Here is a 25,245-nt window from a genome sequence, read left to right as displayed (position 1 = left end):
AAAATATATAATTATTCAATTCAAAATTTTTATAATATTTGTGCGTGCACGCGCATGTATGTATAAAAACATATGTATTCGATAATATATAAAAATTTAATATTTTTTTATAGAAATATTATTGGAATCTGTCTTTTTCAGAAAATATAAATGAATATAAAAAAAAGTTATTACTAGGTTTCACATAACCAATCACAAGGTAGTTTTGGCATTTTATTTGCTGGCCATGGAAGATAGCCTGCTGTTTTAAAAATCCAATAATCATATGATACTTTAGCTATAAGACTTATTAAAAGTACAACTTCTGTAGCAATAATATAATAAATATAATCTGTCCAATCACCAGGATAAACACACATCTTTGAAGGTTCTAAATCAATAACCTTTTCTTTTACATTTTCGCAAAATACTTCATCGGAATCTAATATACGAGTTTGTAGCCATACCTAAGTTATAATTTTAAAAAATTAAATTTCACAAAATAAATACATATTTATCAAATTTAAATTATATTTTAAACATTACCTTTAAATACTTGGCTGTATTACAATCACAATGTAATTCATTTCCTCCAAGCTTTACTAATCGCGAACTAGTAAAACTCTTGTCATGAGTATTAGGGCTTAAAATATATGTAGGAAGCTACACATTTAAAATATTTTAATATACATAATTTTAACATACTTGTATTTAGAATGTTATTAAAATTTTTTTACATTTACTTACAGATTTAATTTTATTATATCGTAAACTAAGAAAAGCATAATTATCCAAAAATTTAGAACCTTCTAATTTATTTATAGATGATATATTATTGTAGTCAGCATAAAATTCTCTTATATCTTCATAACATGGATTAGTACTTAGATCATCTAATACAGTGATCTGTAACAATCAATAATAAAAATAATAATATATTATAATATAATGTATATAGTAAAAAGTATAATTTAAAATATAATTTTTATTAAAAATTATTAAAAATAGGACAACTGATTAAATTAAAATATTTATTTCTATTGATTTAGATAATTTAAGAATATATAAAATTTACGTACATTATTATATGAAACATTCAGTGCTATAGTATTGCGAGGTAATTTTTCAGGTAATTCGGTAATTTGAATTCCACTACAATCTACATTTACTGCTAAAGTTGGTGGTTTACCTTCAACAATATCCAATCTTCTGAAATTACATTGACATTGCCATGTATCTCCTTTAGGACATTCTGTTTGTAACTATTAATCCAAAAAAAAACAATTAAATAATAAATATCAGTTTAAACTATTATTTAAAGTTTTACCTATATTTTTAAAAACATAATTTTTGTTCTCAAATTATTACCAAACTAAGATATCGAACTTGTTTCAATGGAACTTGTTCTGTCGTATTAAACCAATGCCAAGTTTTACTAGCTGAACATACAGTTTCATTTTCATGATTAAAATTAATTTGTTTTTCTCCTGTTTTATTAATATATTGATAAATATCATGACACCAAAGTGTATTTGTTCCTAAATATAAAAAGTTATATTACATTTTGAAATATTCATAAAATGTTAATATTAAAATAAAATACAAATTTTTACCTGAAATATCAAGCCAAAATTCACGACCATTCATTGTATTTAAAGCTGGTAAATGTGTGAGATTATTATAAGATAAATCCAAAGTAGTGAGTTGAGCTAATCTTGTAAGTGAATTATTCTCTACTTCAATAAGAGCATTATTTGAAAGATTTAAACAAACTGTTGGAGTCATCATTCGAAATTGTCCTTTTACTCTATTAATTTTACCATCTGTAATTGCAAGTGATTTTAATCTCCTCCATCGAATTTCACTTACATTGAATACATCCAATGTTGCATTTCTTATATGTATGTATGATATATTTGATGGAAATCCTAAAATAAAACAAACAAAAATGTTTTTAAAAAATTTAGAGTAAATTTTTAAATATTTGGCAAATTTATACTTATTTATAATATAGATATAGAATATTTCATTTGTTATTAATGTAATAAAACAATCTTTCAATATTAACCTGTACAAGAAAGTTCTGATTCAAAGTTTTGAATATCCAAATTGCAACAAAGTACAGCATTGCCTTCAGGATTATTATGAGCAAGAATAATTTTTTTACAAGAACATCCAGTTATTTTGACATCAGGACATTCACTAGATTGCTGATAAAAACAATGTTCTAAAAGACCATCAGATATTCCAGTAATTGAAGTTGAAGAAGATGTTTGTTGATCTTCTTCTGTTCTTGCACTAGCTACTCCAGCATATAAACATATCATTATGGCAAACCACTGCATCTGTAAATCCAATTGATCTTTTTCAAAGAATATTAATTAATTAATAACTTTATATTTTATACAAGATAATTTTAATATGTTAACATATTTTATTATTTATATAATATTATTTATATATTATATATCATTCTATGAAAAATAAAAGCAATTTTATAAATGGCTTTGAAACAATTTAATAAAAGATCTTTTATTAAATTGTTATCAAAATTAATATACATTTATATAATATAGTTAAAATTAAAAATTCAATTTTTTATTTATTAATATAAATATTAAAATAAATTTATTAAATAATAAAATAATCAAATAAAAGTAGATATATTATTATTATAAATATTATTATTATAAATATTTTTATTAAATGTTAGCATTATTAAATTTAAAAAAAATAAATAATGTATATAAAATATAATTATATATTTTTTTTATTATTATATGATTATATTATTATATTATTCGTGAAATATATAGAAATTTATAAATTGTTTTGTTAATTTTTTGTTAATTTTGATTTCTTATTTAATAAAAAATAATCATAATTATTAAAATTAGTTTAAAATTATTAAAATAATCATAATTATTAAAATATAAAAATATATAATATAATACGTACTTATATCTTCGGAATAATTAATGGAATAATTTATTTTAATTTCGAATTCAAGTTATATTAATTTTATGATTTAAATTATATAATTCTATACATTTTTTTTATCATTTTCATATTTTTATCATATTATAAAATATAATAAAATATTTTCATATTATAAAATATTATTTATATAACTATACTATATTCTAATTAGAAATAAAAATAATATAATAAAATATAAAATTTAAATTTTGTTTTTTTTTTAATACAAAATTAAAATTAATTAAAATTCATCTTGAATCTATTATTAATTTCTAGAAATTTAATTAAAAATATTGTAAAATATATATATTTTAAAGGAAACATGTAAATATAATATATAATAATTGAAATAGAACATTCTTTTAGTATTTAAATAAGTATTAATAATATAATATAAATATAAATAATGAAACTTTAACGTATTACTTTATACATGTTTAAGCAGATATATATATATATATATATATAATGATAACGATATATATGATAATATGAAAATATTAAAAAGAAAATTTTAACAAATACTTTTATTTTACTCTTAATATCATTATATAATTTATTTCTAATATAATAAATTTTATTTATAATACTAAAACAAACTTTAATAATGAAAAAATTTTTGTGCTTTTATGAGAAAAATCTTAAATCACTGATTTAAATATCTATAGGAAATCAGAGATATGGGATTTATATTTAAATTAATAACATCGAGTAAAAATTTGAAAAAAAATCATTTTTATTCAATTAAGATTACCTTCATTTTGCACATAGTTTTATGATTAAAAATCCTTTTACATATCGATGAAAATTTTGAGTTATATTATTTTTAATTCGAAGCAGAACAATGTTATGCATATAACTAGTAGAGATAACTCACAGATAAAAATAGTCACAATTGACAGTAAACAAAATTTCGTTTTTGTGTAAGAAAAGCACACATTGATAAAGAAGAATATGGGTAAATTAATTCGTTTAGCAGTCGCAGACACTTTGGGTCATACGGGTCGACCTATTAATGAATCAAAATTGGTTAGCTAGTGGCAGAACGCGTTGCTTATTACACTTGGTGGCCCTGTACAAACGATAAATCACTCCACGACTAGAATCAATGTTACGCTTTTTTTATTTCTTTCAAATTTATATTTTCGACATTATATCAATTATAATAATAAATATTATAAAATTTTTTATCACTTAGTATTAAGCACAAATAAAACTTAATCATGTTTAATTATTTTTTTACAAAAATATTAAATGTTTTAATTATCTATTTGTAATTATTAATCTTATTAATGAATTAATGAAATTATATAGAATTTAATATCTTTAACTTCTACATACTATTTTTTATATATCATTATTTATAAACATATAATTAAATTATTATAAAAAAAACAATATTAAAGATTTATTAATTTTTTTATATGTTAAGAATAATGTTTTTAATATATTTTAATGTAATATGTGTATTTAATATTATGTGTATTTAATATTTTTATGGACAAAGAAAAACTATAAATAGATATTAATTTTCATGATTCAATTTATCAATACAAATTTTTAAAAATTATAAATTTCCAATGCAACTTTCTGTAAACTTATAGATATTAAATATCTATACATATAAATAAATATAAGTATTTACGTCTTACAATAAATATGATTTTCAAATTTTAATATATTTTTAATATATTTTTAATAAATAAAAATATATATACTTACTATTAATAATCTATTAGAAATTTAACCAAAAAATACGTATGTAAAGAATATATATGTATAATATAAAAAAAAAATGAATATATGTATATATCTTAAAATGTTAAAATTCAATACAATTTTAACAAAATAATCAATAAGAATATTCATTAAATACAAAACGTCACCATATTTATTCATTTAAAATGAAAACAATTTAATCGTTTTTATTAAATTAATAGATTGACACTTTATTTGACAACAGTGAATATAATTATACTAGATAATATTTATATTATAATTAATTTATTTTTTGAATGAATAATTTTTTTATACAAAAACATTATTTTAAATATATTATAAGAAACAATAATAATTAATCATTTTTGATATTATAATATATTAAAGTTTAAAAAATAAAAAATATTAGTTTAATAAAAATACTAGTTTAATTTTTATAAATTTTTATATTTATTCTCGTATGTAATAATATAATAAAAAAAGAATATCAACATGAAAACAAGCAATTATTCTCAATTAATTTAAAAAATAAACGTGATTAAAAATTACAAATAAAATTTTCTATTTTATTACATATATTATTTGACATATTAAATGAATTTAAATTATTATAATATTTTCAAAGATTAATTATAGACAATCTTTTCAATAAGAGTTAACTTTCTTCGTATCGAATAATCTTTGCATATATACATATTGCTGTTTGTCAGTGTTTTAAGATGGCGGACTTAAATGAGAAGTTGTTAGCAGAACTCCTCAAAAAACCTGGAAATAATGTGTGTGCGGATTGTGGGGCAAAAAGTGAGTGGGTTTTTTTAAAAAATATCTATTATATTATTGTATCACAATGTAAAAGTTATTAAAAAGTATTTATTTTATTATATTGCAAATTTTTCAATAATTGAATATCAAACTTTATTTTCTTAATTTTGTTCGAAATAAATTCCAAAATAATTCCATAATAATTATAATATTAAAAAGAAGAAAATTGAAATTGTTATTTTTATTTAATTCTACTTTGCTTTACAATTGATTAAAAAAGTTAATTTATAAAGTTGTTTTAGTATTATTGTATTGGAGAATTTTCCTTGTTTTAAAGATTTTAATATGAATTTCAATTGAAATAGAAAATATTGTAAATATTATTTGTTTTTAAAATTATATCATTTAAAATGACTTATGTAATAAATTTAAAGATATAATAATATTTACTAATATTTAGTTTATAATTGTATATAAATAATAAAGAGATTTTTTTCATACATTGGAATTGTGTTACTTATGTTTCTTTACCTCTCTTGTTATATATTTTTTTAAAAATACATAGTATCTTTTCTTTTGAAATAAATAAATAACTTGTTTTTGTTATTTTAAAAATAATGTTGCATTTTTTTTAATTTATAATATATTTTCATTATTTTTATAATCATATATATTTATGTTTATATTTGGATAATAATATCAAAAAATTAGAAAATAAAAGATATTTTCATAAGGTTAATTGAAATTAAATTTCAGATCCAGAATGGGCTTCTTATAATATAGGCATATTTGTGTGCACAAGATGTGCAGGTATACATAGATCAATGGGTGCACATATTTCTAAAGTTAAACATTTAAAGCTAGACAGGTGGGAAGATTCTCAAGTAAACCGAATTAGAGAAGTTGGTAATATTGCAGCTAGGCTACATTATGAAGAACGTGTTCCTCCATGTTATCGCAGACCAAATCCAGATGCACCACAGTAGGTTCTTATACATTCAGAATATTAAATTAAAAATATATGTATTTTCAAAAATCATATTTTTCAATTAACAGAGTATTAATAGAACAATGGATAAGAGCAAAATATGAAAGAGAAGAATTTTGTCATCCAGAGAGACAAAACCATTATGTTTCAGGATTCATGGAAGGTTTTTTAATGAAACGTGGTAAAGAAGATTCACGTTATCATCCACGAAAATTTGTTCTTTGTGAGGCAGAAGATACTCTCAAATATCATGTTAAAGAAAATAAGGTTTATAAATATTTAATTACATATTTATTTAATATTTGATATGTACTATTTCATTTCTTTATGTTTTAAGGAACCCAAAGCTGTTCTTAGAATATCAGAATTAAATGTTGCTTTTGCTCCTCCTAAAACTGGTAATCAGAATAGTTTACAAATATCATTTATGAAAGATGGTACAACAAGACATATCTATGTATATCATGAAGATCCAGAAGTAATTACAAATTGGTATTTGGCAATACGATGTGCAAAATTACATCGCTTGCAAGTTGCATATCCAGGAGCAACTGAAGCTGAATTACTTTCACAACTTACCAGAGATTTTCCTCGTGAAGGATTTTTATGGAAAACTGGACCTAGATATACAGATGCTTATAAAAAAAGATGGTTTACACTAGATGGACGAAAATTGATGTATCATGATGATCCTATGGTGTGCATGTTTATTTAATTATTTGAGTATTACACAATATGATCGTTGATCGATAGATATATTGCTTGCATTTCAAAAAAAAAAAAAGCAGTAGAAAACTTAAAAATACAATTATAAATCTTAAATAATCAAAATATAACAATTAATAAACAAAAAAAATAGCACGATCGCATCATTTGACATATTTCAAATATCTAATAATTAGTAACACTCAAACAGTTAATAATAAACATTTGTATTTTTTCATTTTCATTGAAAAATAAATTGATAAATTTATTTTATTTAAAGGATGCACATCCAAAAGGTGAAATCTTTTTGGGCCACAGTTCAGATGGTTTTGCAGTAAAAACAGGAGTACCTCCTGGTGCAAGAGATCAAGGATTTTCATTTACTCTTGAAACTCCAGACAGAACTTATCTTCTTTCTGCTCAAAGTGATGATGATAGATCACAATGGATGAATGTAATTCAAAAGGTCATAGATAAACCACTTACTCCACAAGATGCAACTGGTGAGTTTGAAATAGAAAAAAATTCAAAGAAAATAAAGTTAAAAATATTAAAAAAAAAAAAGTTAAAAAAAATCTAATATTTTTTTTTAATTAAAAATTTACAGTGGCAGCGCGTCTCATAAGAAAACGCACAGCTAGTGGAACAATGAATATATTTTCTTCTACAAGGTAGGGCTGGATCCCTCTTAGGTGCCTTTCCTAATTGTTAAAAGTGAATATTAGATGAACTAATTAAGCTGATCTATTAAGACTGTTAAAGAAGTAGATCAACTCACTTGATGGCAAGTAGATAATGTTTTATAATCGCACAATGCTATCGAGTCACGTATGCATATTCATTCATAAAAATACACGTTATATCTTATACATATATACCGTTATAAAAAATATATTTCAAGTAAACACAAGATAATTTTTACACATTCTCATATGAGTATTATCAATTTTAAAAAGTTTAATATGATCGAATAGCAAATTTAAATGAACCAAATATATTAAATTAAGTGGTTCTTGATATATATTCTAATAGTATAATATAAATCAATGTAAAAATTGACATATACTCTTTAAAAATACTTTTAACATAAAATACTTCTTGCTTGCTGTCAAACCAAACTGACAGTATTATATACTATATTGTAAACAATATTTACTTAGTAATATTATCTATGTATAATATTTATTTGCTGAATAATGAAAATTTACAAAATTCTAATAGAATACATAGTATTCTTTATAACTTTTAAATTGAATATTGTGTAACAATATATATGGAAAAAGTAATGAAAGTAGAACACACTAAATGTATGTCTAAATATTTAAATTCTGTTTGATATTTAAATTCAATATTGATCAATCATGGTATTTTTTTAATTATGATTATTAATTCGCTTAAATATTCAAAATAAATATATATAATATATAATATTTTATATGGAAATAATAAACTTCCATGGCCTATCTTTTTATGCATTCTTTTATACAATTGAAATAAAATAAGCTAAATCAATCAAATTTTATATACATAAGTACATATTGTGTTGCTACAAATATATGTATTATATAATTAATATGTTATAGCATTTATATGAACAATATTTATTATAGAAACATGAAATGCTTATAATCTTTTATTGCCTCAAACATGAAATACGCTTTTTCTTATAATGTATTTGTACAGTTGATTAAATTTTTTTGAAACATAAGATATCAACAAGACTGTTAAATGAAGACTAAACTGAACTAAACATTTTACATGTCCATGTATATACACCATCAATATATTTATGTATTATATGCATTCATACATGCAAATTAGAGAAAATAAAAATATTTTAATTGTTAAAAAATGAAAAATAATATTTTAAATAATTATTTTAAATAATCACATACTTCTCTAATAATAAATTTAATTTCACTCAAAATAATATTTGAGAAATACTTGTTAATAATACTTATTAATAAAAATTATGTTCATATATTGAAATAATGACATTTTCTTAATTCAAAATTTTCTCTTAGTATAATATTATTAATTATTGGTTAAATCAAATATTAGATATATTTTAAAGAAAATGTTCAAAATAAATGTTTTTATAAATACAAAAAAATTTAATTTTATAAGTTTAAAATTAATATATATAAAATTTAACAAATAAACAAACATAATTTTATAATTTTAAAAATTCACTTGATTTTTATATAAATATCAAATTTATAGCATTATAAATAGCACAATATTTTATTGAATTGTTTATTATAATATTATAAAATTATAAAAGATTTCATTATAATATATAATTTTTAAACATAATATTGTGTTATATGTATACTATGATAGATTGAAAAAATAAGGAAAATATGTTTTTTTTAAATATTTTTATTATTTATATATTTTTATATATAATACTTTAATATTTTAACTTAATCTATTAATTTTTATATTGTTTTTTGATAATTTTTGATAATTGTCAATATATCAAACCAAAGATATTAATACAAAAAATCAATATTTTATTTGATTATCATTACATTCAGATACAGGAATACTTTTTAAATAACAAAGAATATTTACCCAACAAAAAGCTGCAATACTAACAAAAGAAACGCGTAATACTGGTGGTATTAAAAGAAAATTAAAAAATTGAACTGGTAACCAGTATATACATGATGTCTACAAATAAAAAAAATTCAACTAGATACGAATTTTTTAAATTTTAAAAGAAAAACAAAATTAAATTATCTAAATTACCTTAAATGTTTGAAAAAATTTTGCTTTACATTCATCAAATACATTTGGTTTATTCTCCAGTAGGCTCATACCTAAAATATTAAGCAATATAAAAGTATAACAATGCTAGTAAATTATAACATTTTTTAAAGGTCTAAAATATATATAAAGAGAAAAATTTAATACAAACTGATAAAAAATAGTGTAATTAATGGTGGAGTAAAAACAAATTGATCGATTAAAAGTTTTGTGAGGATAGTTTTCATAGTTTTGCCTTTGTAGAACATATCCAACCATTTGTACCTAATAAAAACAATGTTAAAAGATTTGATTGATTTTTCGAAAATTTTTCAATTTTTATTTGTTAACAAAAATATATTGAAGACAAAAATTATTATAATTAATTAAATAACATAATTTCCAATGAAAACTATTTTATGATAATTATGATCATTTATGATAGTTTATGATAAAATTAGCATTAATAAGTGTTATAGACGAATTTCATACCAATACAAATGATAAAACAGAATAAGCTCACCGAAAATGAGTTGATAACAGATCAGCCGATGAATGCAATCGTGCGCTCACAATTCAATAGACGGGCAGTTTATTTTATATATTTATATTAACGAAATTATTAATGTTGATATTTATGTGTACGAAAGAGTTAGTTTTGTCAAAACTAATAATTAATTATTTATAGACAATTTAATATATTATATAATTTATATATATATATAATATAATATATTATTTAATATATTATATAATTTTATAAATATTTTATATATACAGTATTTTGGAAATTATAATAAAAATGAAATCAGTGATATTTTATGATTAAAAATAAAAATTTAAGAATTAAGAATAACAAAAAATTAATTGATTTTTTATTTTTAAAAATATAAGATTTAAAAATTTATCAAATATATATGAATTTAACTAATTTTCAACTGAATATTATTGAATAATATTATTGAATAATATATAAAAATAAATAAAATATATAGAATAACATTTTATTTCTAAAAGTAATCAAAATATATATTTATTCAATAATTAATCAAATACACGAGATAAATTTTCAAATTCGATTTTTTCAAAAAAACAAAAAAAATTTTTATTTTAAAATGTCTTTTTATTTTCATATAGAGAATCAATCTATTATATAAATATCATTAGTAAATTATTGGTTTTCAAATATATTTTTTTTCAAAAAATATATGTATTTCGAATGATATTTATAATATATTTTTTATTCTTTATTTTTTTTTTTTTTCTATTTTAAACTTTAACCATTTCTGATTCCATTTATACATGAATAAACAAGAAACCTTATGTATATATATATATATATATATATTATTTTTATTATACTTATATATATTATTATATTATATATATAATATGTATATAATTTTTTCATAATTATAAAAGTATCACTTGCTTCTCTAATTTTTAATATTGTCGTTATTGTTATTGTTATTATTTATATTTTAATTTATTTTATATTTTTTATCTAAAAATATATATTTATGTAATTAATAATTTAATCTTTATAGATAACCATAGATATTTATCTTTATAGATAATAGATAATAGATTATTGAATTCGAAATTTTAAGTAATTTTTGTGTTTGATTCGTAACAAATTATATATATATATATGTATGTATGTATGTATGTATATATGCAATTAATAAACAAAGTGCCTTATCATATAATTATTAAAGCTTAACGTCATAAATGATATTTGATAAAGCCAAATGATATAAAGCATTGAATAAAAATAAAGTGATACGCGATACCATCCATGTAGTAGAGGTCCTGCAATGAAACAACCATAAATAGCATATCGCTTTAGTTGGGCCCAATTATAACTTTCCAATTGCATCGTGTTATTCTTATTTAATAAATCCAATCTTTGATTAAAATTTTTTATCCAAATAAACAGCGACTTTTCAATCTTAAATGTATTTGTTTCTTCTATGTTTATTGATGTTGATGATAACGAAAACTACAATCGAAATAATGGATTATAATTAGAAACATTAAAACATAAAAATCAAATACATGTGTATATATTTTTATTAAAATACTATATTTTCGTAATTCATTTATTTTTCTTTCTTTCTAAAGAAATTTATTTATTATTATTTTATCTTTTATATATCCATTATATATTTCTTTTTTATATGATTGTTTATCTCTCATATAATATTATTTTTATTTATATATCGCATTTTTGATTGCAAGATAAATGTAATAAAAAAATAAAATATAATAGTTTTATATATATTTTCAAAAATGATTTTAATTAATGTAAAATTTCCTATTTTTAAATATTTTTTTTTATTCTTTGCTAAATTTGAATTAGTTTTTGAAATTTATATTAGTTATGATATTTTAATCATATAAAAAAGAATTTTACCTTAAACATTCTATTATAAGTTTGTTGTGTGAATTCCGCACCAGTATAAAAAGAACCGTACATTATTGAATTAAAGAGTAATGGTCTTTTCTGCATAGAATTTTTTAATTTTTGTAATATTTTAGATAGAGACATTACGTTCGTTTTATCTTAGTTTTACTTCGTTTCACTATCTGAAAATTAACACTTTACATTAGATATAGAAATGATAAAATTTTGAAATATAGTGAATTAAGAAATTTAACGAATTTTTTATCGAATGTTATTAAAAAATTTTGAAAATTAAATAAATTAGAAAATACTAAGAAATTAGGATCATTAGAAAATCTATTCTAATCTATAATAAATATGACATAAACAATTAAATGTAACAATATAAATAAAATAATGATAAATAAATTGCATTATTCGAATTTTTTCTATTGTAAACTTACCATATTATCATATATCATATTACAATTGTATAATGAAAATTGTCATCATCAATCACTGGAATCCTTTTTAAAATCATATAATATAACAGAATTACATTATATTTTTGTTCTATATTTTGTATTTAAATACAATTATTGAAAAATGTAAAATGCGAATGAGATAAACCAATACCATAATGCAATATATTTTTACATAATAAAATATGAATTTTTTATAAATGTAATAGTAATATAAGCATTGATATATATATATATTGTAAATTGAATAAGTAAATAAGTAATAATTTTATTAATTGTTTTTATTTTCATAATTTATTTTTATATATTATTTAAATCATTATTTTCTTTAAAAAAATCTATACATATTCTATTAATTAACAATATATATATATATATATATATATTGTTAATAAATATATATTTATAACAATATCTTAATTTTCTTTTTATATTTTTTTCGAATGTACTTCTATTTCAAATTTACACAATTTTATTTTTCTATATATAATATTATCTTTTGAAAAATTTTTTTCAAGTAATTTTATAGGATATTAACAAAACCAGAATTCATATAAAATCGAAAAAAAATATTTGAATTTTATTTTATTTATTATTTGGTATATAGCAATTTGTTTTCGAATAATTTATATATATCATTTATATTAATATAAATTAATTGTATGATTTATAAATATTATTATATTCTTTGTGTCAATATAAAATAAAAGATAAATGAAAAAAATTCTTAAAAATAATATATATTCTCAATTTTTTTATTCAATTTTCTATTAGCATCCATGCTAATTTTTATAAAATCTTATGTTATTAATTTTTATAAAATATTATGTTAATTCATCTGAAATAATTAATAAATTTTTCTATTTCGTACTTTCATTAACATTTCATAATAATAAATCAGAATAACGAATTTAATTTTTTTAAAGATAATTTTTTAATAAATTTGTTTAAATTTTTTTTATAAATGAAAAGAATAATAAAATATATAATTACTTACATATATTTTCGATTATATCCAATTATTATTAAATATATTTATTATCATATACATAAAATATATTTGTAATAACAGAGCACATTTGTCAAAGATGCATATACTGTAGTTTATATGTGATCAAGTATGATCACTTAGAAGCAATAAAAACTAATTACGTCTCGATTATATCAATTGTAACTATGGTGCAGAGAATTATTTGATATATAAAATAATATAATTTATATATAATATATATAGTTATATATAATATATATAGTTATATATAATATTTATAAAAAAATATTTAAAATAATATTTATAAAATTTTATAATTTAATAATTCGCGAAATAAAATTAATACAAATAATTATTGATTCTTTACAGATTTTTACAAATTGTTAACATAATTATTCTCTTTCTCTTTTTTATCACTTTCTTTATCATAAACACCATAAGTAATTGCATTCATACTGATTTCAGAATATAACCAAATTATCCAATCTTGACTTATCATTTTCTCAAAAATATATTCTTGAAAAATTTCATTTTTTTTTACCTGTTTTATAAGATAAATTATATTTATTGGTAAATGTATTATTTTCATCAAATAGTAAAAAATAATAAAAATAATAGTAAAAAAACAATTACCTTATGAAATCTTAATTTTTCAAACATTTTTATACTCTTTTCATTATCACATTTAATTTTTGCAATATATTTTGTTACATTTAATTTGTCAATTCCTAATTCAAAAAAGCTAATTTTTATAAAAATAAAAAAAGATCAAAATAATGAAAGAAAAAATGCATAATACCATAAAGCATCATTAGAATTATTGCCTCCCAACCTCTTTTTTTTTCTCTACAATTAATATTTGCTATCATAATTTCAATTTCTGCAGTGTTTGGTTGGTCTAATTCATTAAAAAATAAATTTGTATCTCCAATCATAGCTTCTAAAATTTATTGATATTAGTATGTAATAAAAAGAATAATGTTAAAGATAAAGAAATGTTTTATGTACCTATTTCATTTCCACTTTCAGTATAAATAGCTTTTTCTAAAATGATAAAGGTACATTCTATAACAAATAAAAGTATGTTATTAATATTTGCATATTTAAAAATAAAGTTACTCACTGTCTTGATCCTGATGCCATCGCTTTTGCATTTGAAATTCTTCTTCTAATGTTAAACTCTCTGAACCAGTAAAATATTGTAATTCTGCTGACTTCATCCATTCATGATATCTAAAAATAATAATAACATATTGAAAAAATAATGAGAACTTATTTAAAAACAATATATATATGTATATTAATTTTCTAATTAATTCAAAAAAATATAAAAATCTATTTAAAAATGGCGGATATTTTTATTACATATATATTGATATCACAATCGATAAGAGGTAAACGATACTAGCCTTTTAACATGTTTTTCTTTGTAAGGCACTAAAATTACATTTGTTCCAATAATTTTAATATATTCGTTGTCTCTCATTGTTCGATATTAATTGATATTAAAATTATTAAGAAAATGAACCAATTGAAGATTTTAAAATTAAGGAGGTTACATTCGTCTTCCTGCCATATTGGATGCAGAACTTGCGATATGATCTAGAATTCTTAAAAAGTAAATTATTTTCCTCGACATTTTACTATTTGTAATTTCAAAACATAACTGCAGAATTATAAAGAATTTAATAGAAAATGGCTTACAATTTTCCGGGTGTACCAGCAGCTGCTATGCCACCAATGGGTATGCTTAAAAGTCCTAACCATATACTTTATATTAGTCATTTTATGTCATTTATCGAAATATGCATTTTCCATTGCTATATTTAAAGTTATTTTATTTTATGATGAATAAAAAATTACTCTCATTTCAAAATATTATATTTTAGGTATAGGACCAATGGGACCCCTTGCTCCAATTGCAGGTCCACAAAGTTTTATGGATTTAGCAAGCCAAGGATTTCCTCCTTTACCTCCACCAATACCACTGCCTGGAATGAATGATTCTCCTTTAGAATTTAGTACAAATAAAAATCAACCCCCAGTAGTTAGAGAAGCTCCAGAAGATAATAGTGATAAAAGAAATGAAAAAAGTGATATTCGACGAGAAAGAGAAAACAGAGATAATAGAGACACTAGAGATAATAGAAGGTTTTTTTAATCTCTTTTAATATATAATTTCAATATATAATTATATTAATATAATTAATATTAACTAAGCTATCATCATATTTATTACAGTTATATTATTGTTTTTATATAATTTTTTTTTAAATAGATCTAGAAGTGATCGAAGTGATCGGAGAGAACGAGATAGAGAAAGGAGAGAAGAAAGAAGTGAAAGAGATCGAAGAGAAGAACGAAGGCCAGATGATCGAAATAGTATAAATTCTAGTAATAGCAATAATAGTCATAATAATAATTCAAATAATAATGAAATTGCATCTTCATCAAATACTGGTAACACTCCAAATTTGGGAACACAAATGGAACAAGCAACAGGAGTTTGGGGAATGGGAGTAGGATATCCAGTAATGGGAATGGGTCCAATGGGTCCAATGGGACCTATGATGAGTGAAATGACACTTGGTCCACATATGGGACATACTCATAGTTATGGCCCCATGAGTATGGGAATGATGTCACATGATGGTAGTATGATAGGTGCACAAATATTAGGACCAGAACAAATAATGAATGATGCTGCCCAAATTATGAGCAGTGCCTTACCTCCTCCACCAACATCACAAGGTACCAAAGAAATTATACATTGCAAAAGTTGTACATTGTTCCCACCAAATCCAAATGCTCCACCTCCAACAACTCGAGAAAGACCTCCAGGATGCAGAACAATTTTTGTTGGAGGTAGTTTTCATATATTTCTTTATTAAATAAAAATTAATAAGAAATACTTTTTTTATAAATTCTTATAAATTTTATTTTTATTCAGGTTTACCTGAAAATATCACAGAAACGATAATTCAAGAAATATTCGAACGTTGTGGAGAAATAACCACCTTGCGACTCTCTAAAAAAAACTTTTGTCATATACGTTTCGTACTCGAAAGTAGTGTTGATGCAGCAATTTATTTATCTGGATATAGAGTTAGAATAGGATCCAGTGGTGATCCTGCAAATACAGGCAGGCTACATGTAGATTTTGCTCAGGTTCATAATTTTATAATTTTAGTATATAAGAAATTATTTATGAAATATTTATTTATTAAATTTTATTTCATATTAAAAAAATATAGGCTAGAGATGACCAATATGAATGGGAATGTAGACAACGTCAATTACAGAGAGAACAACGCCATAGAGAAAGAGTTGAAAAGGAAAGACAAAGGGCACCATCCAGTCCTCCTCCAGTAGTACATTATACAGATCATGAAGCATCAAATATTTGTGAAAAAATTAAACAAGACGATACATTCATGAAAGCAGTGCAAGTAAGTAATTATTATTATAAACCATAATTTTTTATATAAAATGTTTAAGCATTTTTATCCCTAAATGTTTCTCCAGACTAAAACTTTTAAATTCCAGAAAACGCGTTCTGTTACGTTACAAAACAAGCGCATTAAATCATTCCAGGTTGTCGTAACATGGCTCGAGCGTGGAGACTGTACCAAACGCAATGCTAACACTTTTTATTCGATGATTCAATCAACGAATTCTCACGTTCGAAGGCTGCTTACAGAAAAGGTCGCTTACGAAGAGGAACTCCAAAAAGCAAAGGAATTAATGAAGGGCAGGATGCAGGGACTCTTAATACAATGTACGTTTATATAATCCATATATATGTATATATATATTTTTTTTTTCTATAACATAGCTCTATATCACTGTACATTATTTATGTACACAAGAGCAAATCCACATACATATTGCTTTATCTGGTAAGTTTTTTTTATTATAAAATAAGGGTTCTACAATTCTTTGAGCATTCGATACGTGAAATGCCAAAATATGATTTTGTCAGAATTTCACGCGTTCTGTAATAACAGAAGTGCGTACTTTTTTTTAATATCTAAATCTAATAAATTTTTAGTTATTATATAAATTAAAATATAAATACAAAATTACAATTTATAATAAATACAGAATTTCATGTTATAATTAGAAAGGTACGTCACTTTTGATATTAAAGATTCTGACATTTTTAAAAACAAATACATAATATGAAATAAAATTATTAATATTGCGAATTATATCGTCAATCGTTTTGTATCGAATCTCGGTTGTCAAAAAATTTCATCCTCCTTGAGATTCAACATCAGATATATTGTAAGGAATTTATCATATAACGAGTGTATTGTCAATGCACCATCGGGACAACTCAATAGAAGGATCAAAGACAGTAGGAGAAAATAAGGTGGGTGAAGATATCCTGTCTTCTGATTCTAGGCTCTGATGATTGAACAAAAGAGCACAAATATTACAAAAATTCATTCTATAGAAACATAGTGTACCTAAAAATTGCATGCTTGCAATGCTAAGGATTAAGGGTGATGGGCTAAATATTTGTTGCAGAGATGAAATTATGCTATGATTCTCAATATGATTTATTAACTTATTATTAGGTATAGTAATTTATAAAAATACCATCAATAATGTGAATAATTTAATACATTGTATAATGCAAAATAACCAGTGGAATTATAGCGTAAGATCATCATTTTAACGTTGGAAGCCTCTCCATGTTGTAAGTTGTTAGGAGAATAGTGCAGATTTTCTTAAGGAAAACAAGCACTAAATATAATCTATTAAAAAGACTGATTGGCAGCCGAATTGTAAGGATCCCTGATCAATGGTGAAAGCAGTTTTTTAAAAAATTTTATTGGGATAAGTAACTTCATAATTATTATTGCTTAGCCCGCTATATAGGAAACTTTTCTAAAAAGAAAGATAGTAGGAATAACTTTAAAATCATATAATATATTTTAGAAGGAAACGTTCGAATCTGAATGATACAGAAGAGTTATTGGGTATACAACATTTGTGATGTTATGACAATATTGCAAACATTATGTTAAAAAATATATATTTTACATTAACAAATGCGCGCGCGCGCGCGCGCATATAGATGATTTTAACGAGAGTTACGTATTAGATCAACACGAATGTAGAGTTCAAAGCAGGGTATACAACAGAAGATTTGTTGTGTTTTTGTATGCAACATGCGACCATGTCATCAACAGTCAGTCAGATTGAACGCGTCTTTACTGCGGCCAGCCACAAGAAGGTCTGGGATCACTTCACAAAGGCTCAACGGAAGAACATCGAAATGTGGAAGAAACAATCTTCGGTATGTATTTGCATTCCCACGTTAGTAGCTCGTGTCCATTACGTTACTTTTTTTTACGATTAGACAACAGTAATCATCGATAAAGTCTTATGAGTCACAAAGCGCTTCTTTATGCGAATGCACATTCATCCATACGCCAGGCACACGCGTTTTGCAAACACATTTTTTCAAAAAAAAGGTAAGTAGCGATTAAAGAGTATGAATAACTTGCGTCTGATTAGACGTATTTCATACAAACTGTATACAATTGATGTTTAAACTTTTTGGGAAATATGGAACATAAAAGGTAAAAAATAGTTCTTTTAATTTGAATCAAACAGGTACCATTGACTGTGGAGTGCAAACAGGTAACCGAACAAACAACAATTTATAATTTAAAATATGATTTTCATTTAAGCGAATTTCACATTCTATAATAATATAAATGAAAATGCGAAAATGAAGATATAATTGGCATAAATTTATTCATTTTTATTAAAAGTTTTATTTAAAGTTAGATATGCTTCATTAAGACACATACACATACATATGTATAACTGATTTAAATAAGAACGATTAAATCTCAAAAAATATGAGAAATATAAAAAAATGTTTTGTATAATAATTATGATATCAAAAAGATCAAATAAATATTGGAATTAATTTGATCTTGATATTATCCTGAAGATCTTAAAAAAATCATAATTAAATTTTAAAATGAAAAAATATATTTTCATATTCCTTATTTTTTATACAATATTTTTTTATATTTTTTATATTTGCACATATTTAATATTAAAAAAATTCAATATTCATTATTTTTTTTATATTCTTATTTCATATTTCATATTTCATAAAATGAAGAAGATTTTTTTTTTTAAATAAATTTTCATAAGTTCTTAAGAGAATTTTTAAAATTGATGTACAATATAAAAACTACAATTGTAAATGATATAAATTAAAAACTACAATTCAGAAAATTCGAATTTGAGACACTCTCTTTATTATATATATTAAAATGATGCTAACAATTATTTTGAAACTAAATATTGTTGAAAGTATTTTTTCTAGCAAGAGAATCACTGTATACATATTTTCATTTTTAAATTCAATGTTTTATTTTCAAGGCTATTACAAGATCAAAAAAATATTAGCATCATTTGTCTCTCTTGATTGAACTTTTATCTAAACATTTTTTTTATAATTTTATATATTATTACAATATATATATTATATTATTAATATTTTTTAAATATTTCTCAAATATTTTTCAAAACATTTAATCGCATTTCTCTATTTAAATTAGTAATAAGTAATCAGAAGTAAGGGCACTAAATATATCTTATCACAATTTATTTTTATTTTTTTCTTTATTTATTAATTTGTGTAAATTTATATGAAATTTTGCTTAATATCTTCCAGGTGATTTATAAAAAACAAAAACATCAATTTTTTTAAAAATTAAACTTAAAGTGATCTTTGCATTATAAAAATGCATTTTTTGATTGTAAAAAATGATCGTTTGGGGGATATCTAAAATGGAAGTTAAAAAAAAAATTCTATCAAATTTATTATTACCTAGTGATTTAAAGAAAAAGAAGGAAAAAATGAAAAAAAAAAAAAAAAGAAAAAAAACAAATGTATACATACATATGTATATACATATATGTATATATATATGTATATATATGTATATATATATAGGCATGATTTTTGATGTTATCTTTATTAATAAATTTAAAAATTTGGAAATGAACTCAGTGATGACTTTTCATTGTAATAGGAAATTAAAGCGGTACAGTTAGAAGAATCTTTAATGGAAGGTGAAGGAGAAATGGAAGTTTCTGATTCAGAAGAGGAACCGCAACGCAAAAAAGCACGCAATCAATCAGATTCACATGATGATATTGAAAGATTACAAACATTGAAGGAAGAAAATGATAGTCTTCGATGTCAGTTGGAGGCATATAAAAACGAAGTATGCGATGATTATGATCTACTATTTAACTCGCAATGCGAGTTAATGCGAGTTAAAATGAGAATCAAATGAAAAAAAGAGATATATTTTTATATTTCATAGGTGGACTTGTTGAAATCAGAGACAAAAAGTGAAATAGATGCAAAAGATAAACAAATGAAAATGTTGCAACAAACTTTAAAAGGTATGCAAGAACAATTGATGCAATCAAGAAAACAGCAAGCGCAAGATGACGAAAAAATTAAAGATTTAACTGTAAAATTAAATGCTACAAAGAAGGAAGAACCTCGAGAAAGCGAAATAATAACATTAGATAAAGATGATGATGTTAACGAAGAACCTCGAACTCCAAAACAATTAGTTTTAACATCTAGCTTCGTACAAATTTCTCAAAAAGATGCCAAGTTAATAGGTATTTTTCATAAATTATCTTGTGAATTTTATAATCTAATAAAATAAAAAATAAAATATTTAAAAAATATAAAATAAATATTTTAAAATATGATATAATATAAATCTATTTTTTTATAATTATATAGGATTAATAGCAACATTTCTTCATATTCATCCATTTGGTGCAAGTGTAGATTATTTATGGTCTTATTTACAAAAAATGGAACCAGGTATTAAACCAAATGAAGTAGAAGCATTAATGCAACGATTTCCTCAAGTCTTCAAACAAGATTTATTTGGAATTGGAGCAAACATGGAAAGACGTTGGCAATTTTCAGGTTTTAATGTATATCGTAATCACTGATTCATGTATTGATAATTAACTTTAGAAAAAAGTTAAAAAAATATCTCTATTAAAGAATTTTTTAATATCATCATGTTATGGTATCTTATGCCATATAGATTTTTATTGTGATATTTATAATTCTTGTAGTGAATCTTTATTTCATAATATCATTCTTAAACAAAATATTTGTAAATAAACTTGAACAATTTCAAAAATTCTGGAAAAATATAAGTGTATTTTTGTTTGAAAAGTTAAAAAGAAATATACATTGGATTTCTTATAAAAAAATAAATAAGAATGAATCATCATCATGATTCAATGAATTATTAATTTAAAATAAAATTGAAGTAAATTTTATTCTAAATATATGAAATTTTAATTTAATTATAATAGAAAAAACATTATTAAAAAAATTTATTATTGATAAATAATTTTTTTTTATAATTTTTATCCTTTTTTTATCATTTCTTTTTATTTTAGTGAAAATTGTCTATAGTATTTGAATTTCAATTTAATCTTCAATTGAATTTTTCCAAATATGATAGTTAATAAATATTAAATATTAATAATTACACCTTTTAAAATTAATTTTAAAATTTATTTCTTATATTATAAAATAATATTTGAACTTTAATTTGAATTATTAAAGTTTTTTTTAATTTAATAGTTCAAAAATTATTTGCATATAAATTTTTGTATTTTTAGGGATTTTTATGATTTACTTATGACAGTATGTTAAATTTTTTTATCCAATTTTTTAATCTGTTTAGAAAATAGAAATATCAACGAACATCGATTAAAACACATTTATAAGTAAGTAGTATACTTATTTCAAATATTAACATATATATACAATTAATAAAAGCAAAGAAATATTACTCGAGGTTATGATTTTTTTTGAAGAAGTATTATGTTATTAAATATTATTATTTTTAATATTTAATAATTAATTATTGAATATTATTCTTATACTATGTACGTTATATTTGTTATATATATATTATAATGATATAATATTTTCTATTTAGATATGTAAATAAATATATAAATAATGAATTTAATATTTATGAGGTTATGTAATATATCTTTTAAATTTGGTTGTTTTCAGTAATTGTGATATATGTGATATATGTGACGATATATTATAACTAAAAATTATGAATTCAATAAATTATTATAATGTACTTGGTTGTACTAAAGAATCAACAGCTGAAGATATAAAACGAGCATATCATGCATTAGCTTTGAAATTTCATCCAGATAAAAATACATCAGAATTTGATGGTATAAAGTTTCAGCTTGTTTTAAAAGCATGGCATGTTTTGCGTGATCCTAAATTAAAAAAAGAATATGATGCCATACAAAAACAAGAAGAATTAGATTCAGAAAGTATTTTGACATATGCAAAAATATCAGTGAATGAATTAGAACCAACAAATGATAATGAAAATATATTAATTTATCGATGTAGATGCGGAGGATTATATTGCATTCAAAAGGAATATATTCAGGAAAAAAATCAATCAATACATATACCTTGTTTGGAATGTACTTTTTCTATTATCGTTGAAACATGATATTTATATAAAGAGTACAAAAATACGAGGTAAAAAAAAACAAGATTTAAAATGCAGCAACATTTTCTATTTCTTATAAAAAATGATACAACAGATAACACATCATTACAAATATAAACTATTGAGCAATATACAAATAAAAACACGATTCTTAAAATATCCTAGGTTCAATAATAAAAATTGCATTTACACGAATCGTGTTTTGCATTGGCAATTGAAGATTACAAGATTTATTGTCAATTAGAATTAATTGTATAACTTGTATAGCTTATATAATTTCTATAATGAGAAAGGGATATATAAAAAACTAATTTATTATAAAAATCTATAGATTTGCAACTTATTTCAATTTTGTTGATATTTATAACTTTGGACAAATTTATAACTTATTTATGTTTATTTTTAAATAATTGATTTTATATTGTTTAATTGATTCGTGCATATTGCACAAGATAGATTTGCAACTCTTATTATTGCACCATGGCAAAACCAGACTTGTTACTAATGTCAAAAAATCAATATATTTTATTTAAATATAGACAATCCAATTAAATTACTATCACGAATATTCAATTAACCCTGGTTGTCTAGTCAGCGAACAATAAATAGCAATTGTTTTTTGAACATGTTACGCATGGAAAATCAAATACTAAATTGATAAATATTTGATAACATAAAATATATAAATTTTTTTTTTACATTTATATTTGTACAATCATTCCATTTAATTATATTTATAGAATGATATTGAAAAATAATAAAACATCTATATTGTGTTGTAATATAGACAAATTATAAAATGTTTAATAAAACTATTCATATATAATAATTTGATCTTGCTTGTATATTTATTATATATTATTTTTTCTTTGTTGCTTTCTTCAAATATGTAATTGTAATGTATAATTATATTTGTAACAAAAAATGCAAGAGAAATATTATTTCATATTTTTAAAAACTTCTATTATAATTTAAAAAACTTTTGCAACGCATATCATAACATAAATGAATACTATAAATGAACGCATTTACATGTATATTATGAATTAGTAAATATAAAAAGATGAGATCAATGAAATTTTTTTTTATATTTAAAACTATAACATGAATAGTTATTTCCGTCACGTAACACGTTCATTAATATTCTGATTAACGAATAACAAAAAATGGTCCAAGTTTCAATGTAATATAACATTAGTATCAATAAAGTATTAGAAATCGCTATGATTTCTTCAAAACATATTTTTAAACCAAGAAAAATTAATTATAAATTATACAATTAATGATTATTAATCGTATAATTTCATATGAACATCTAGGCATAAACAGATGATAAATTGATGCAAATAAAACAATATGAAAAAAACGCAACAACGTTCATTTCATTAAAAAATTATTAAATATTGATTATATCAATCCAATAAATTATGCACAATTCCCATAATAATTAATTTAATTAAAATAAATGAAAAATTTAAATAAGCTACATGAAATATAGCAAAGAAGAACTTATTGTACAAAGAATATTTTTATGGTTATTTTCTTTTTTTTTCTCTCTTCTGTCCTTGAATTTTTTATCATTATCATTATTATTATCATTTATTTCTTTTTCAAAATGTGAGATTCTTTAAGCAATATTTTTATCTATAAGCTTGACAAATATGGTACGAAATCTTTCTTTTCTGTAATTTAAAAATACTTTCCTAAACGCCCATACAAATTGTTATATGCAGATAATGTTCATGGTGGGCTATCTTTCATTTAAATTAGCGATTTCTTTTAAATTTTATAACAGCAATAATACAGTAATACACTTATAAGCTCCTCGTTCTTCGTAATTTGTTGAGTCTTTAAAATCTCATATTTGTACACCACGATTAATACACTCCATAATTAATATAATTAATGCCTTCGGTTTAAAT

General features: G+C 21.5%; 5 protein-coding genes across 9 annotated transcripts; 3 read left to right on the top strand and 2 right to left on the bottom strand.

Annotated features, from left to right (window-relative positions):
* Positions 1–144: 144 nt before the first annotated feature.
* LOC412164 (protein halfway) lies at positions 145–4,105 on the bottom strand. 2 transcript variants are annotated; one of them, XM_006568591.3, is made up of 8 exons: positions 3,713–4,105; positions 2,048–2,341; positions 1,593–1,907; positions 1,348–1,517; positions 1,059–1,241; positions 727–885; positions 526–642; positions 145–446 (listed from the first exon to the last, which is right to left on the bottom strand). In XM_006568591.3, exons 2-8 carry the CDS (start codon positions 2,322–2,324, stop codon positions 174–176), a joined length of 1,494 nt encoding a protein of 497 aa, XP_006568654.1. In that variant the 5' UTR covers positions 2,325–2,341; positions 3,713–4,105; the 3' UTR covers positions 145–173. The 2 variants fall into 2 exon arrangements, with proteins under 2 accessions (XP_006568654.1, XP_395627.4); XM_395627.7 differs by having other exon boundaries at positions 2,048–2,324; positions 3,713–4,104.
* Positions 4,106–5,351: 1,246 nt separating this feature from the next.
* LOC551790 (arf-GAP with dual PH domain-containing protein 1) lies at positions 5,352–8,842 on the top strand. 2 transcript variants are annotated; one of them, XM_624175.5, is made up of 6 exons: positions 5,352–5,478; positions 6,196–6,421; positions 6,496–6,694; positions 6,765–7,124; positions 7,413–7,635; positions 7,740–8,842. In XM_624175.5, the coding sequence occupies exons 1-6, from the start codon at positions 5,397–5,399 to the stop codon at positions 7,805–7,807; spliced, it is 1,158 nt and encodes a 385-aa protein (XP_624178.2). In that variant the 5' UTR covers positions 5,352–5,396; the 3' UTR covers positions 7,808–8,842. The 2 variants fall into 2 exon arrangements, with proteins under 2 accessions (XP_624178.2, XP_006568653.1); XM_006568590.2 differs by having other exon boundaries at positions 5,386–5,482.
* A 785-nt stretch (positions 8,843–9,627) lies between these two features.
* LOC551818 lies at positions 9,628–15,286 on the bottom strand. The gene is made up of 10 exons (XM_624203.6): positions 15,152–15,286; positions 14,866–14,975; positions 14,751–14,807; positions 14,542–14,682; positions 14,376–14,470; positions 12,300–12,389; positions 11,677–11,885; positions 10,056–10,168; positions 9,887–9,957; positions 9,628–9,808 (listed from the first exon to the last, which is right to left on the bottom strand). The coding sequence occupies exons 1-10, from the start codon at positions 15,226–15,228 to the stop codon at positions 9,641–9,643; spliced, it is 1,131 nt and encodes a 376-aa protein (XP_624206.2). The 5' UTR covers positions 15,229–15,286; the 3' UTR covers positions 9,628–9,640.
* Positions 15,125–21,807, top strand: LOC409757 (ecto-NOX disulfide-thiol exchanger 2). 3 transcript variants are annotated; one of them, XM_006568589.3, is made up of 10 exons: positions 15,125–15,486; positions 15,632–15,893; positions 16,021–16,607; positions 16,693–16,910; positions 16,997–17,191; positions 17,337–17,520; positions 18,944–19,050; positions 20,813–21,007; positions 21,110–21,419; positions 21,547–21,807. In XM_006568589.3, the coding sequence occupies exons 1-10, from the start codon at positions 15,438–15,440 to the stop codon at positions 21,762–21,764; spliced, it is 2,325 nt and encodes a 774-aa protein (XP_006568652.1). In that variant the 5' UTR covers positions 15,125–15,437; the 3' UTR covers positions 21,765–21,807. The 3 variants fall into 3 exon arrangements, with proteins under 3 accessions (XP_006568652.1, XP_006568650.1, XP_006568649.1); XM_006568587.3 differs by having other exon boundaries at positions 17,289–17,520; XM_006568586.3 differs by having other exon boundaries at positions 17,268–17,520.
* Positions 21,808–22,434: 627 nt separating this feature from the next.
* Positions 22,435–25,199, top strand: LOC724329 (dnaJ homolog subfamily C member 24). Its single transcript, XM_006568583.3, has 2 exons — positions 22,435–22,559; positions 22,855–25,199. The coding sequence occupies exon 2, from the start codon at positions 22,904–22,906 to the stop codon at positions 23,321–23,323; it is 420 nt and encodes a 139-aa protein (XP_006568646.1). The 5' UTR covers positions 22,435–22,559; positions 22,855–22,903; the 3' UTR covers positions 23,324–25,199.
* Positions 25,200–25,245: the final 46 nt, after the last annotated feature.

This window comes from Apis mellifera, linkage group LG1 (assembly GCF_003254395.2).
Source record: "Apis mellifera strain DH4 linkage group LG1, Amel_HAv3.1, whole genome shotgun sequence".
In the NCBI taxonomy this organism is placed as follows: Eukaryota; Metazoa; Arthropoda; class Insecta; order Hymenoptera; family Apidae; genus Apis; species Apis mellifera.
Note: the sequence above shows the minus strand (reverse complement) of the source record. Positions and strands in the feature narration are given on the sequence as shown.